The sequence below is a fragment of the Leopardus geoffroyi genome, chromosome D4 (assembly GCF_018350155.1).
Source record: "Leopardus geoffroyi isolate Oge1 chromosome D4, O.geoffroyi_Oge1_pat1.0, whole genome shotgun sequence".
Taxonomy (NCBI): Eukaryota; Metazoa; Chordata; class Mammalia; order Carnivora; family Felidae; genus Leopardus; species Leopardus geoffroyi.
The window spans coordinates 1,511,636-1,527,602 of record NC_059342.1 but is presented as its reverse complement, the minus strand read 5'-3'; the positions used below and the strand labels follow the sequence as shown (position 1 = coordinate 1,527,602).

The 15,967-nt window shown below is 50.0% G+C and overlaps 1 protein-coding gene across 2 annotated transcripts in view; it reads right to left on the bottom strand.

The window, feature by feature from the left end:
• FAM120A (family with sequence similarity 120A) overlaps positions 1 to 15,967 on the bottom strand; it is a 96,532-nt gene that overhangs the window by 3,465 nt on the left and 77,100 nt on the right. Inside the window, exons 12-17 of one of the 2 annotated variants that reach the window (XM_045468230.1) lie at positions 14,351 to 14,465; positions 9,102 to 9,311; positions 7,494 to 7,677; positions 6,858 to 6,995; positions 4,762 to 4,903; positions 4,227 to 4,323 (exon numbers count right to left, since the gene is read on the bottom strand). In XM_045468230.1, coding sequence (XP_045324186.1) covers positions 4,227 to 4,323; positions 4,762 to 4,903; positions 6,858 to 6,995; positions 7,494 to 7,677; positions 9,102 to 9,311; positions 14,351 to 14,465 — 886 coding nt within the window. The remainder of the gene's footprint in view (positions 1 to 4,226; positions 4,324 to 4,761; positions 4,904 to 6,857; positions 6,996 to 7,493; positions 7,678 to 9,101; positions 9,312 to 14,350; positions 14,466 to 15,967) is intronic. The other variant, XM_045468231.1, reaches the window with a different exon arrangement.

Sequence of the window (15,967 nt, the reverse complement as noted above, 5' to 3'; positions counted from 1 at the left end):
GGGCCGTCTTGTGTGTTGCAGAGTGCTGGGCATCGCTGGCCTCTCCCCGGAAGACACCAGAAGCACTTGCACACTGAGCTATGATGCTCAACAGCGTCCCCAAACAAAGCCAATGGCCCTTGGGGCCAACATCCCAGGGCTGAGAACCACTGCTGGAGGCGGACTCAGTGCTGAAGGAAACCTTACCGGTCTTACCCTTATGTGGTCATTTTTCAGTGAAGAAACAGACCCAGAACAGGAAAGCTGCCTTTCAACCCCAGATGGCAGGGTGTCGGGTGCCTCTAGTCCTCCCTGCTGAGAACCAGGGTTTTTGCCTGGTTCCAAATAAAGGCCCTCTCTGCTCAGCCAAGTGGGGCTGGAGATATGTGTTACCCTTGCCTTGGGGATGCCTTGTCTCACACCAGCGGTCCCTGCATTTGTTCCCCTCTGGGCTCCGTTCCCACAGGTCTTCTCACTTCAGTGCTCAATCCCAGAGTTCGGAAATATGCATGTAAACCCTCCCCCAAGTCAACACTACTGCCATTTTCTTGGAATCCTGAGAAAAATTAAAATATATAAGAGGACAAAGCAGGGGGAAATAACACTGAAGATTTCAAGTACTCGCTCAGACCTCTAAGCCCTCAGTCTCGGAGGGAAAAGCCCACCGGCCGCTACACAAAACGCCTGAAGCAGGATCTCCAGGGTGCCAACACAAAAAAGTCACTCAGAATTGTTTTTCTGAGGATGCACAAGGACCCAGGAATTTATTCCCAGGTATGTACCCAAGAGGAATGAAAACATATGTCCACACAAACACCTGAACACAACCACTGTAGTTAACAATACTCTGTTGCATATCTGCAAGTTGCTGAGAGATCTCAAAGGTTCTCGTCACAAGAAAATAAGTTTTTGTAACCATTTGAGGAGATGCACGTTAACGAGACTTCCCGTGGTGATCATCTTGCAATGCATACAAATACAAACCACTATGCTGCACCCAGAACTAACATGATGGTATATATTGATTACATCTCAGTAAAGCTGGAGGAAAACCCGAACCTATGTATGTATGTTCACAGCAGCATTACTCATAACCAAAAACGGGCAAACCACCTGAATGCCCAGCAACTGGTAAATGGAAGAAGTGAGCCTCGCCCTCAGTGGAGCCCTCACAGCAATCCCGAGGACCCAAGGGCCGGTGGCGCCACAACAGGTGCGCATACATGACAGGCACAGAGCAAGTCCATACACAGCAAAACAGATCCGTGGCCGCCGGGGGCTGGGACGTGGCTGCAGCTGAGTAAGGGGTTTCTTCTTGGGTGATGAACGTTCTGGAATTGGCGGTGTCCCTGCATGACAGTGAGGACAGGCCGCACTGTACTTTCTAAGCAGGTGAGCTGCATAGTAGGTGAGTTCTATCTCAAAAGAAGAAGACATCAAAGGGAGTCAAGAATGTGCCAAACACTGGCGACAGACACAAGACTAGCTCAACAGGAACCACCAGAGATGAAATCAAAGCAAGGGAGAACAACAGAAATGAAAACCCAGTAATTCAAGAAAAGCTTCTGATGTAAGACAAGATACGAAACTGTGTTTAGAAAGAACACGTTGTGTGCTGAGGGCACCGGCCCAGAATGACCAGCAGCGGGGTGCATCGCGAAACCTTGGCAGAGCAACAAAAACAATTTGGGCATTTAGGCCAAAACCGCGAATGTCTTCTGAGGGAAAGACAATTCAATGATTAGCGGTCTTTGACACAAAGCTTTTGACAGAAGAAAATGACAATATATGTGAGACGCACGAGAAGGAGGTATGAGCCACCACTTTCAACTGTCAGGAAAGCAAAGTGCTTCTGAACGTCCCCTGGTTTCTGTGAGGTCCTGCCTGTGGAGTCTCCTGAGGAGAGCCTGGAGGGACAAGGCCGGCGGGCAGGGGACGCGGGTCCACAGAGGCCAGGCCAATGAGGCGTGGGTGGGGTGGTGGGTGGAGGCTGCACGCTGGGACAATGCAGCGGACAACCACACAGCTACTGTCACAACGAGAGCTGGGGGGAGAACAGGGTGAGTTTGTCAACACCGTGACTGCCCGTGGACGAAGCCAAGGGCCAGCCCGGGGCACTCTGACTCTAACTTAACGAGCCCCGATTCTCAGGGTGGAAGATAATAGACATGGACACGAACAGTAAAGTCTAAATCAAATTCCTGAAGTCTTCAATCTGATTCAGAAGAGTCGCTATCAATTCTTGAGATAAAAACAGCGGCATCCACATGCATATTCCCCTGTGCGTGTGGTACACAAGAGTGCGCAGCAGCACAAGAATGTGCGAGTCTGAGTGCCTGGTGCACGCGAGTACACGTATCTCCTCTAGCCCTGTTCACAGAGAAGCCCAGAAACAGTGATTCAGCATGAGGAAAGGACATGTAGATGTAACATCAGAGACGTAAGTAAAAGCCCTCCGTTTAAATTGGAAACGTCAGTGTGAATTTATGAGGATTTTATCTTTAAAGAAAAAGACAATAAAAAGCTCGCACGTCGTGTGCTCGTGCATGAAGACCAGTACTGTATGTCCAGGTCTGTGCTCAGAGAACACTAGGAACAGTCACTGGCCCTCCAGCACTCAGGGTGCCCAGACGGTGGTTTTCAAATGCCATTTCCCACTAAAGAGACCAAGGAATCGAGAGAAATGTGGTGGTTCTGCTGGGCCGGGCGATGCCCAGAGAGAAAGCCACTGCAGACCAGAGGCCACGCAAAGGGCCTGTGGCCAAGGGCAGCAAGGTATCTGTCCTGCAAGCACTGTAATACTCAGGTGCCAAATGGGAGCCAATGGGAAGCGTCTCTTTATAAAAACACCCCAATAAATAACGAAAAAGAAATGATGCAACAAGACTATCCTCCTTTGGCAATCTCCAGCGAATGAATGGATCCAGCCTGTGACACATTGAAGGGTCCCAATGTGCAGAAGCAGACACTCGTGCCCCTGACAAAAGCACGCAGGTCCACCTCAGTCCTGCCACAGGCGCAGACCGGTGCAGAGTCTGGCTCAGTGCCCAGACCCACTACCAGGATGCAAGAAAGACAAGGTCAGGTCAAAGGGGGGCAGCCCGCTCAGCACACGCTCGGCAAGATGCAGAAAGTCTGGGCGCTTGGGCGCAAAAGGCAGTGTTGTCTGTCCTTCCACACACAAAGCAAAGGAGACAGGCATGGGGGAGGGGAGCCAGTGGACTCAGGGACTTTAAAGATGCAGCAAAATAAAAGGTGAGCTCCCCACGGGAACAAGAAAGAGGCCAGGCCACCCAGTTGTCTTGTGTGGTTCCGGTGTCTGTGTTTTACGTGAAAGGCCCCCTTAATCAGTAGGGGTGATGGCTCCCCGAGGGGCTGTCTGTACAGGATGGGCTCCGGGCTGGAGCACAGTACGGGTGCATCCCCCCACCCACCTTATAAACCCGTTCAGAGGCTGAGTGCCTTCAGCTTAAAAGGGCTCAGAAGGCAGAGGAAGGTCAAGGTGAGCCTGGGGAGGGCAAAGTGAGCCGAGCACATGCCCCATCCTGGGGCATGCTGCACTGCAGAGGGGGCTGCCCTTGTACCTGACTCACTAGATATATTTCATCAACACAGAAGTTCCCAAGGTGGTGAGATCACCTGGTAAAGGCAGGCCAATACATTTCCACGCGTGGGCTACTAATGTGGGAGCCAAGGGAGAGCTGGAACATTTGCATGCACAGCACGGGAAGAAATGCACACTTTGATGAAACATCAAACACAGCAGTAAGGCTGCCTGGCATTTCTAAAAGATCCTTCTCAAGGGGAAATTCATCAGGATCCATGTCCCAACATGGTCTATCCAAAGTGGGAGGAAACTCCAGCTCGGTCATGAAGATGGGTACGTGATTTTGTCTCCTCACAGGCTCAGCCTTTCAGCGAAGTGCTAGTCAAGACAGTCCAGGAGGAGAAAAAGACATCAGTTTTCTTCTTAAATCCTGACTGCTATTTACCTAAATAACATATGAGAATGTAACTGCCGCTAACAGCCCCAGAATACTCCCCGGGCAGCAGTGACCAGGAGACCATACTCTTCAGCACCCACGACGCCGGCCACCGTGGGCTGAGGAGTCACAGCCGGCGAGCAAGTGGCACCACCGCTGCGTCTGCCTTGCGCTCGACAGCTACAGAGAGGCCCCGGCAGACCTCTCTGGACGCAGGCACTGAGCCACCAGCCCGGAGTGAGGCGCCGCTGCCCCATGGATTACCTGAATCACACCCTGGTTTTTATAGCCTCTGCCGTAGTACCGTCCGCCTCTTCCAAACGTTCTGATCACCGGGGTGGAAATAACTCCCCTCGGACGCCTGAACGGATAAAAGAGGACAAAAGCACACAGGCTTGAATCTGTTGAGGCAGCTGGAACATTTAAAACGATGCCGATCCCACGCTGTAGAAAGCACCGGTCTATTAAATAAATCATGGTCACATCGTGGACTTATTTCAAGATTCCAAGAAATCAATCTTACTTTTTTGGTCCCTACCCAGTGCATTCAATTTGAAAAATAATATACTTCAAAATGCTACTTTTTTAAATATTAAAAAATTGTTAATTGAATGTGTGGGTAACTATTTAATAATGGCTTAGTTACATAATGCTATATACAATGGAATCCTACATAACCACAATGACATTAAGTAATGTATCTAATGAAGAAAAAATGTTTCTAATAAACTCATGACTAAAATAAGTAAGAGGCTATTTTCTAATTAACACAAACATGTTTTCACTGTTCAGAACTTACCCTCTTGCTGGTCCTCCAACAGAAACTACCTGTAGGGGGAAAGGCCCGCGGCCCCCACGGCCCCGTCTGCTCCCAGCCCAGTGGCCAACCACGGTGCCGGCTATTTCTAGCTTCCCTCCCTGAGAAGGTATAGGTTGGATTCCTGCACGAAAAATAGACAAAATACATCCTGACAATCAGAGAATTAAAAACAGCAAAAAGAAAACAAGCGAGCAATTTGTTTTCATTGTGGTTTATATTTCATATAAAGCCCCCTTCTCTGAAGTTTTGTGAAGACTTCTTATTTATTACATAAAGTATCTATGTACATATTGTTTATTGGTTTTAACTGTTGTTGAAAATACACCTGAAAGTCAGACAGAAGTGTTGGCCACTCAGAGAACCGACAACAGCTGATCTGAGTTTAAAATGCAAAATGTGCAAGGCTTTCTGGCTGAAACAGTTCAATAAAGCGTGGCCACTGGGCGCTCACAGCCGGCCTCCTCCCCTACCAACATGGATACCTGCAAACCCCATGTTTTCTCTTTGGGGAACTGCTTCCAAGTTTCCTGCCTTAACCAAACATTACAGAAGTTAACCAGTAAATGTGGCTGTTATTTCTTATTGTTAAATTAAATTAAATTAAATCAGTGGGGTCACCAACACCACTGTATCAGTAACTTCTATTAACCACCAACAGCCTGCATATTCTAAGGATTTCTGACTTTACTAAGAAATTTCTCAAATATGTAACTGATAGCAAAACTTCCGATAAAACCCAAACAGGATAGAACCTCAAGCTTCCTATCTTCTGGCAGATGGAATGGATTATAATTAAGTCTCCACCATGACCATTGTAGCTGCCAGACAGCGCTGCCCAACATCCAAATCTACAAGCCTTACATTCCTAGTAGCCACAATGAAATAATACAAAAACAGATAAAATAGGTTTTGACAATTTGTTTTATTTAACCCAATATATCCAAAATAGTATTATTTCAACATGTAGTCAATATAAAAACTACTATTAGATATTTTGCAATCTTTTTTCCATATTAGATCTAAAACTGGGCGTGTATTTTATAGCAAGGTCAAGTGCTCAAGAGCCACAGTGGCCGGTGGCTACTACACTGGACAGAGCAGAGCTGAGCTCCAGACACAATCTGGGGGAAGTTACAAAGCAGTTCCTCTGGTCATTTCAGCCTACAAAACCACTTCTGACCCTACAATGTCTATAGCCACCACCCTACCCATAGGTTTATCCCAACTGCACGCTGACGTGAGTGTCCAGGCAAGGGGTGCGAGGAGCTGAAGCCGATGGTGAAGCAGAGAGCAGGCGTCACTGCACGCTGCATGGCGTGGGCAGGAAGAAAAGCGCCCTGGAAGCTGCAAGAGCCAGTGGGAGGCAGGAGAGGGCATGCGGGGCCGGTGCAGGGGGAGACGGCCCCAGAGCCCCTCTGGGGGCTGCGCTAGCCTGTGCATCTTACTGCTGCAAAAGAGGTCTCCCGCCAACCCCAAGGAACAGAGCTGGAAGAACATTCCTGGGAAGGATAGAAAGCCTGTGTACCCTAAAGTTACTCACAAATGTATCTGAACAGCCCTGTGGTGTGGACCTGATGGCCACGTCTGGCTCTGCGGTCCCAAAATACAGGACGTGTGACAAAACTACAAGTCACAGGCTTTAATTACAGCAAAATCACAAGACGTTATTTCAAAACTAAATGTTAAGTCTTTTTTCTCCCTTGTAAAACCAATACGTACAAGAAGAGAAGGAAAGGGAATTTAAAATAAGCTCATTTATGTGTGTGTTATTAGATCTTTCTCAAAAACGTTGCCTACGAAACAAGCTGCGGTCAGTTTCCATGCCAGGAACTGCTATGGCCTCAGGACCTCCGTCGTCGGGGAAGGAGCCCGCCAACGAGCCCTGTAGGGCAGCCTGCTCCTTCGGGAAGGCGGCGCTGGGGCCGGGCTCAAGGGCTGCGTGGACACCCGCCCGTCCCACTGGAAGGCAGAGACCTGGGGGCGGCCGGGGCCGGGAGCGGGCCTGGCGGGGAGGACGCGGAGGGGGGCCAGGCGGGGCGGCGAAGCTCTAGGAGAAGGCGTGCTGGCATAATTACCGCCCTGCGACTTGCTAGTCCTGCTGCTGTCCCCGCCTGAGAAGGCTCCGCAGTGTCCCGCTGCTGTTGCCACTCGGAAGGCACGGTAAGCGCCTGTCGCTACAGTGTCCCCATAGGGGCCTCCAAAGCCACAGACTCCTGTGGGACCCGGGTGGAGAGAGACGGAGAAGCTGTGAGGAGCAGGTTCTAGGGGAGCCACTGGTGGGCCTCTGGGCAGAACGACCCCATCTCCTTCACCTGCTGTTCCCATACCATTGGCTGCCGGGGTGGGGGGAGGGGTCTCCCAGCCCCTGCTGTCCACACTGGAGCGCGTCTGAACCATCCCTGGGGGCAGGGGGTGGCCTTAGTGGAGAGGCCTCCTCTGACCCCACAGGTGAGCAAACCGTAAACCACAAACACAAGCGGAGTTTTCAGCTGTGCCGACCAATCGTAAAATCCAGTCTCTGCAACAGCCTTCGTATTTCCCTCTCTCCCTTACCCGCATCTCTTCGGGGATCTGCGTTTGTCTATGGTGAGGAGCTGATAACTGCAAACTTCGTCATGAGCCTGACCATGAACGAGGTCCCAGAACAGCATGACACGGCGCGTCCGTCCCCACCACCCCACGGTCCCTCCCGACGTCGCCTGTGCACTCACCTGCAAAGCCCCGCCCACGGCCCTGAGCCGGGGGGACCGGCCCGAAGTGCCGGGGGTACACGGAGGCAGGGTAGAAAGGCAGCGCCGTGGGCGGCGGAAAGGGAAGCGGGTGGCTCTGCCGGGAGAGGTTCAGCCCTTCCAGAATGCTCTGCCGCATCTTCTCCACCTTGGCGGCTTGCTCGGCCTGCAAGTCAAGCGCCGGCACGTGAAAACTCGGTTCAGAGTTTTGCTCGAATCGAAATGGACAGGAAAGAAGTGAGACCCACCAGCTGCCAGGATGCATGTGCTCTTTTCCCATGAGTCAGTCACGGTCTGTGCAGCCACACTGGGTGCGGTCGGCAAGCACACCGAAAATGCAATCAACGAACACATACCGCCTGCTTCCATTACATCATTCCCACAGACGCAACGTCAACTTAAGCCACAGCTTTCAGCTGATCTCCAGGTGAGGACCATTCACTACCGAAGGTACTAACTGAAAGAGTGGTTTCGGTTCTGGAAGACAACAGCTGAGCCCAGAGAGGTCCCACTGCAGCGCAGACAATGCCCACCGACCGAGCACTCGGCCAGCTGTGTGCCCCGTGCGGCAGGGAGGGCACCAAGGCCCAGCGACCGTGCTGACAGGGGGCGGGAGGCTGCCTGAGGGGATCACATCACAGTGGACAACATCGCTCCCAAGGATGCGGACAACACAGCTAGTGGGCATCAGGTCCACTGTGAGAGAGCCTGCACGACATTCACCTGCAGTGTCTTTTGTTAATAAATACATAAATTCAAGTAGCAACACCGATCCTTAACCAGAGAATCTGAAAACCTGCTCACCCCACAAATCTGTGCTTATGCTGAGCCTGACCCGAGAGTCACGGCAGCTCGGGCAGAACGTGCCGTCAGAAGCCTGAGGCGACTGCAAGAGAACAAGACGGTCTGATGGTGGACCGCACCTTCTGCTCAGACAGACCAGGACTTCCAACTAATGCGCTCAGTCCTCGCTATTCATGACTCTGTGTCTGTGGACCCACCCGCTTGCTGAAATGTACCTGGAACCCACAATCGTGCCCGAGGCCTCACGCAGAGGGGGCACCGCTTGTTTCAGACTTTACACTGGAAACAAGTGTCCTGTTAACCGTCCACTTAGTGCCATAGTTTTCACATTTCTGTGGGTGATTCTGTTTGAAATGGGCCCAAGCACCATGCCGAGTGCTGGCTCATGTCCCTAAGTGCCAGGTCGTGAGATGTGCCCTGTGGAGACACCGCATGTGTCCCGTGCACTTTGTTTGGGCTGTTCCAGCGCTGCTGACCACACGTATAAGGTGAGTAATTTAACAATACAATATGTATTCATCAAGAGGACTTTCAACAGAAACACACATTAAACAAGGAAGCGTACTGAGTGGCTGACAAAGATGTGGCCGGGGCCGGTAGGAACCCAGGCCTGTAGGTCCTCCCGGGAGCGAGGTCCAGGCGAGTGCAGCACATCACGTGTGCGCCTGCAACCTGCGCAGACAGCCCAGCTCACCAGCCTGCAAGCACCCCTCCCATCCCGCCGAGGTGGCCGGAGGCTTCTCCCTACCCGCCAACCCCCCGCTGGCCGGCGTTCCTGAGACTGACCTGACCATCACAGAGGTCGATGAGTGGGGTCTTTTCCCGGCTGGCTTTGAGGAGTTTGGACTGGAAGAGCTTCCCATCAAAATACATCCATGGGCAGCAGTGCTCCCAGGGCACCGGCTGGCCACACGCGTCGTTTGCAAACAGGGCCATGTCCACACCACTCATGAAGAGAGCTGACAGCTGAATGCCTCGGGGGTCGAGGTTCTCAATCTTTAAATGGAAAAGAATGATTTCTATGGAGTAAGAACACCGCAGAACCCGATTCTCACCATTTCTGACTACAGCTCTCCACGGTTAGCGTGGACACCCCTCCACCAAACGCTCCCTACGCACACCTGCTATTTCCTTACAGTGACCTAGCACTATCTGAACACAGAGACTTTTTATGTTATTTAACAGATTTAAATTTTAGAGACTGTTTTATAAACATACTGAAGTATTTCAATTTGGAATTTGTAAAAGCATCATAGGAGCGTAAAGTAATACTGTATTGAAATTGACATGAGAAAGTAACAGATTATTAATAGTCTCCTTAGCAGTTAGGAAGTCCACTATCCACTTATGAAAATAAGTTACCCTTCAGATTCTACACACTGGTAATGTATGAACAAAAAGGTTCTAACAGGCAACATTCCGTTAAGATTCTGCATTTTTTCAAGTATATTAAAAATTACTCAGCATAATTCCATTCTAAAACCTGTACTTCATGTTTACATTATTTCATGTTAATGTTTTAGGTAGCAACTCATTAATGAGACTGTCAAATGCTTCAGGAGAAATGGATAGCTTATAAATGGAAGAACACAACAACAAAAACACGGTATCTGGACCATGCAGACTGTCTCTCCTGCCCCCTCCTTCATGGTGCTGCACCTCCCTGCGCGCACGGCCCTGGCTCCTAGCACCTGACACGCAGGGCGAGGAACACTGACAGATACAGTCAACTCTTGATTGTCTGTCTATGAAGGACCTCGTTTGTGGATTATCCAGAAGGCAGTTTTAACTGCCAGGGTTCTGTCTTCCCACCTTTCATGCTTATTTTCTAAGGCGAGGGTATCTCAAGAACACAGACCTTACGGGGTATCACCCTAAGCAACGCCTAAATGTGGCAGGTACGCCAGCTTTTCATTAACAAGAAAAAAGGTCATCCCCATGCCCGACACTGAGGAATTTCTGACTATCTGCTGTTTTGCGCTCAGGGGCCACCATTCCCCACAATCCGCTAACGCTGTGTTTTCCAACCTTGGTTTTTTGGATTTTCAGTCAATGTAGTTCCGAACCTTCCAAACCTGGAGAAGCCCATCCACACCCCCGGCCCCGCCTGCCGCCCAGCCCCATCAGCCCCTGCTTCTCCGGAGCCTGAGCCTCGCTGGGAAGGACAGTGCATTCAGCTGAGGGCAGGCAGGGCTGGGTGATGGGGCGACATGCATTTTATATTTATGAGCAGAATGTGGGGAAAGAGAAAATCAAAATGGAGAAAGAATTCACTTGAAGTGGAAACTCCCTTCTCTGAGAGTCTCAAGGCAGAAAGAGGGAGCTTCTCCTCCCTGAGAGCTGACACTGTTGGGAAAGTGGCCCCGACACACACGGGGCGAGGGGATACCAGGGGTGGCATGGAGGCCACTCCGCCACCCAGTGTTGTCCTGCAGCCCAGCAGGCGCCTTCTAGGGAAGCCCAGGAAGCACAGTGCTGTTGTCAGTGCTTGGTCCCCAGAGGTGGCCATGTGGACACACCGACCCTCAATGCAGCAGACAGAGTCCCCGCCGCCCAGGCGGGCGGGCCGGGGGCGGAGGTACCCAGGTTAGGATGAGCGCGCTCCCAGTGAGCCGACAGGGGGCGCGGGGAAGTCTGCCTCAGCCATGCACACACATCTGTTTATTCTAACTGGACTTGCCATCAGCGAAGGAACTGTTTGCATGGGTTTCAAAAATGAATATTCTATCGCTTAGTAATGGCAACTACCATTAATTTCACAGAAAAAGTTCTCGAAATAAAAGCTATTTAAATAATGTACATAAAATCTCAACTCTGCCATGCAGATCTTGGCTTATCCGAAAAGCTTTCTAAATCACTTCACAGAGTGTTTTATGTGTCTTTCCCTACATGTTAATTACACAAATAATACTAAGTAATACCTACAGGGGACTTAACACAGACTTGGACTTGTCAGGTACACTCTGCACATTTCCACACACGTTATCTCACTGATGTCTCAGCAACTGTATGACACAGGTACTGCTCCTCGTACTCCGTGTCACAGATGGAGAAAGAGTCACAGAAAGCTCAATGCCATTCAACTGTTAACTAGCAGCACCAGAATCTGAATGCCTGATCACAGACATGGCTACAATATTCACGGTCCAATCTCATTCTCTTCTACACAGGAAGATAAAATTATCAGCATTATCCAAAGCTCCTCAACTAAAGAAAGTACAGTTTTCTGACTTTACAGGAAGTACAAATTGGAACTCAATCTCTGCCCAATGAGCTTCAGAACCACTCCAGCGAGGGTGCACTGCCCGCCGTGTCACTGCTGGACTGCAGACCCCTCCTCTGATCGGCCATGTTTACTTGCACCTGCCCTAACTCTTTCAGGGGCCACAGGGGCCCTGATACCGTCTTAAAGCCCCTCCTCCTCCACCTTTTATATTCTGCACTCAGTCAGTGAAACTGTGAGAAGAACTGAAAGCAATTACAAAGATGTCAAGAGCAAGGGAGAAAGAAACTGGACAAATAGGAAGCCTGAACAAAAGTCCTTCTCACCCTCTCCCCGCCCTCCTCCAAACATTGCTAATCCACCTTCGTCATTACATCCATGCTCAGAACCTAGGAGGAGCGCCTAAAAAATACACCAGGGAAACCATGAGGAAAACATGTGGATCCCTGTCACGGGTCTGTGAGGAGCCACATAGAACACGCACCTGTTCACGGTCACGGCAGGCAGAGCACGCACAGACAAGACAGCACTCTTACAAAGTCAGTCTAAATTAAAACTTTCAACACCTTTCCCCACCGAATCTCCCAATCAGAAAAGCCAACGAGAGGCCAAACTGTCAGAACTGGGTCTTTTTCTTTTCTTCTCCTCTTTATTTTCAAAGCACATAATGGACAAAAATGGGAGAAGAAAAGTAGGGTCTGGGCAATCCACAAACTGGATAGCGGCCCCTAAGACAGCCACCAAAATCAAGAGTTGACTATATCCGAAACAGTGAAATGGCGTTTCATGGAAAAGCATCGTCATTGCATTCGATATATAAAAAAATTTTAATGGTTAAATGAAAAAGCAATTGAAAAGTCTACTTTTCTATCACTGAATTTGGGGACTCTCAGCTCTGCGTAGGGACTTTTGTAGCATTTAAATAATGATTATTCCTCTTAGTTCTCAATCTGATAGCTGAGAGAATCCTCAATCTTAAAAAACAAAAACAAACCAAAAAACAAAAACAAAAAAACTACCTTTCCCCCCAACGAATGCTCTTATCCCCCTAGCTCTGCGGAATGTAGGCTGCTTGTGCGTGAGGTGCCAGCGGTGCAGGCCGTCCGTGGTGAAGGGAAGGCAGGCCTCCAGACCAGCAAGAGCCGAAGGGACGGTGGCCTCAAGTCACTGCACATAAAATAGGTCTCTCTAAACACAGTTCTAGAAACACCTGGCTTCAGATGAAGGATCAGGAGAAAACCATGAAAGCACTAAGACCTCAAAAGAACCAAAATGAAAGCTTAGAGTGTGGCTGTCTTTCAAAAGTTATACCCTGTGTGTTGATCCAAAATGAAAAGGATATGGGAGAGAAGATGAACTTTGAGGAAAAGCAACTTGATGGTGAGTAAGGCTTGGTGGGCATACCTGATACCTGGCGGTCTGATTTTCAGAACTGGGATGTCAATACTGATGTAATAATCTAAATAAGAGAAACAGGAAGTAGAGGTAGAGGGATGGCAGCACACGCTAGTCAAAGTATTCACAACACCCCTGAGCACGGGCTGGTGACGAAGACAGTGGTGACGGCACCACCAGCCGGGGGCACGGGAACGAGAGCCTGCGCTTAGGGCCAGCCTTTCGGGGGACACCCAGCCAAATACTCTAGAACGAAAACTTAGATTCAAAAACATTACAAATGAAAATAATTTCTGTCTAGCAAACAGAAAATCTTGATCTACAAAGTAAAGAATACAATTTGGGGTGGATTCTAAGTTTTATTGTCTTATTCAGCTTGTTTCAAAGTCATCAGAAGCCTGGGGTGACCACACGTGACCTGGGCTCCGCACAGTCAAGGGCCACTCAACATCAAATTACTAAATTTAACTCAGTAGTTTAGGGGAACCAGAAATTGATTGGGCCCCAACTGTAGAATACTGATAATCTATAAAGTGAGCCTCAAATGCTCCTGAGGGGAAAGAATGCCTTCATAAAGAATGGCAAAAAGATCTAAAAGTGAAGGCAATTTGTCAAAAGAGATTATTTGATTACAAATCAAATAATTAAAAAAAAAAAAAAAACAAACAAACAAACAAAACAAATGCAAAGAAAAAAACCCAAAACCCTGTACATAAAAAGAAAAGGCAGATCCCCTGATTTAGCTAACTCTGGAAAGTCTTAAACTTTCTAAAGTTTAGCACAGACATTACAGAAAGCGAGTGCAGCCGTGCAAACACAGCAACTAACCAAAGTGCATTGAAAAGATAAGCACCCCGAAAAATCAGGGGACAACTTGGAGAAAATTAACATTGCCAAAACAAAGAACAAAAGGAATTACTGGAAGGAAAAATTAAAAGGAACACGATGTTAAATGCTAAGTAAAAGGGGCTCAGGAATGATGGTGTAACATTGTTCTTCAAGTGGTCTGTAAAGGGATTTACGGTCTAGGAGGGCAAGACTATGTTTTAGAGGAAACGAATGCTATAATCAGGAACAGAACGAAACGAGAAAAGAATCCTGGCCAGATGTGAGAAAACCCTGAAGCCCAAGCCCTCCCCGGGGTCCGGGGTCCCCACCTGGAAAAAAGCAAGTTTACACCCTGACGTGAACACGAGAGCAGACGCCCACTGGTAACAAGGGAAAACCTTTCTCTGACAGAAGCAGGCTTGACCGCTTCCGTAACTGGGATGGATACGCTTCTGCCCCGAAGGCTCCCGAGTCCGCGGCTCGGTTTCCTAGCCTGGCACTCTGAGCGGCGCTGCCCGGTGAGGCCGGCCCTCCTCACACCACTCCGAAGCAACGCTTCCCAAGACAAGGAATGAGGCTTGTCAATTACCTTGAGCTCCTGCAGCTGGTCAGGCTCATAGAGTTTGGGGGACAACGCCTGAGCCAGGAAGGCGTCCAGCTCCTGGCGACGCAGGATCCGTGCTCCAGGCCACTGCACCATATACCTACAGGGGGCGGACAGAGAGGGTCTGGTGTGAGGATGGAGCGCTCACCGGTCACACGCACAACCTGGCATCCAGGCTCCAAGGGGACTCGGGATGATACGAGCTGGGGGGCACCAAGAGCTCTTACCCAGCATCTCTATGTACACCGGACGACACCTGCTACAAATGCGTGTCTAATCACCTGGGCTGAACAGAACGTTTGCTTTCAGAGTGATTAAAGTAGCACACCACATTTGCACAGACTGCAAACCAGCTGCTCAGTGATTGCTGATACAACTTCACTCTTGTAAGGTATTCAAACCCTGGAAACACACTGGAAGCATCAATTTACATGATTTATTTTTTTCAATTCAAGACCGGAATCCTGGGAGGCAGACTCTAGGTCCAAATAAGAAAGATGTGTCTCCTGACAAGGGGCGAGTGTTGCAGGAGACGAGTGCGCAGAAGAGGCTCCCGCGCCGGCAGGTGAGCACCAGAAAGGGGTCCCGGGAACGAGAACTAACGCCGTGGCCTCAGAACCGGTGCCCGCAGGCCCTGGACACACTGACTTCCCAGGGCAGCCAGCAGTGCGGCAGGGGAGGGGGGGGTATCGATTTATAAATCTGCAACATCCATGTGTGCCATCAGCCCGGGAGCTGCCAGGCGCCCGCCCACGCTCCTTCCCTTACTCACCTTGCCACATGTACTGCCTCTATCACAACCCTGGGGCACTGAGCAAAGGGGCGGCTGCTACGGCCCTGGCCCAGCTGTCCCCGAGAGCCCATGGGCCCAGCCCTGCACTCGGCAGACTGAAGGATGACCCAGCACGTTGCCGCTGATTAACTTATGGTGACGGACACTGCGACCTCTGGCAAGCGGCTCAGAAAGAGCAGAGAGAATGGCAACAGGCCTCACGAAGCTCTTCCCAGTCCTGTCGGCTAAAGAAGTTTTCTCAGAGCTTAAAATGAAAAATCTAAGTCGACAAAAGAGGACGAGTCGGTGTGGAGCCCACCTCGTGTGGAAATAATCAATACTTCACGGGAGCACACACAACTGGGCAAAGCAGGGGGCTCTGACCAGCTGACTGACTAAGACACGTGTTTTCAAAACAGCCTGAGAGAAACACGGAAGGGTTCGCCAGCTGCCCGGTGCCTCTCCACCTCTGCACACGCCGCCTCCCATCACGCGGCCCCCATAATCCTGAGGGGCCACCGCTGTCCACGTCACAGGCGGGAGACACAGGCACAGAGCTTACGCACTTCGCAGTGAAATTACAAAGGGCAAGGGGAAAGTGATGGTCATTTCAAGTAAGCGAAGAGTAGACCTTAAATCTCTACGGTATTTAGACGTAGATGCGTGTATCTGAAAGAAATGCAAAAGCTTTTCGTCACTAAACTACTTGCGAGGACAAAGCCTCCAACCTTGTGACCCTGCCATGTGCAGCACAAGGTCTTACTGATTGTGGGGTTCTGTGCAAGAACCTGCAAGTGTGAGGGAAGCCCCCCACGACATCTGAGAAAGTT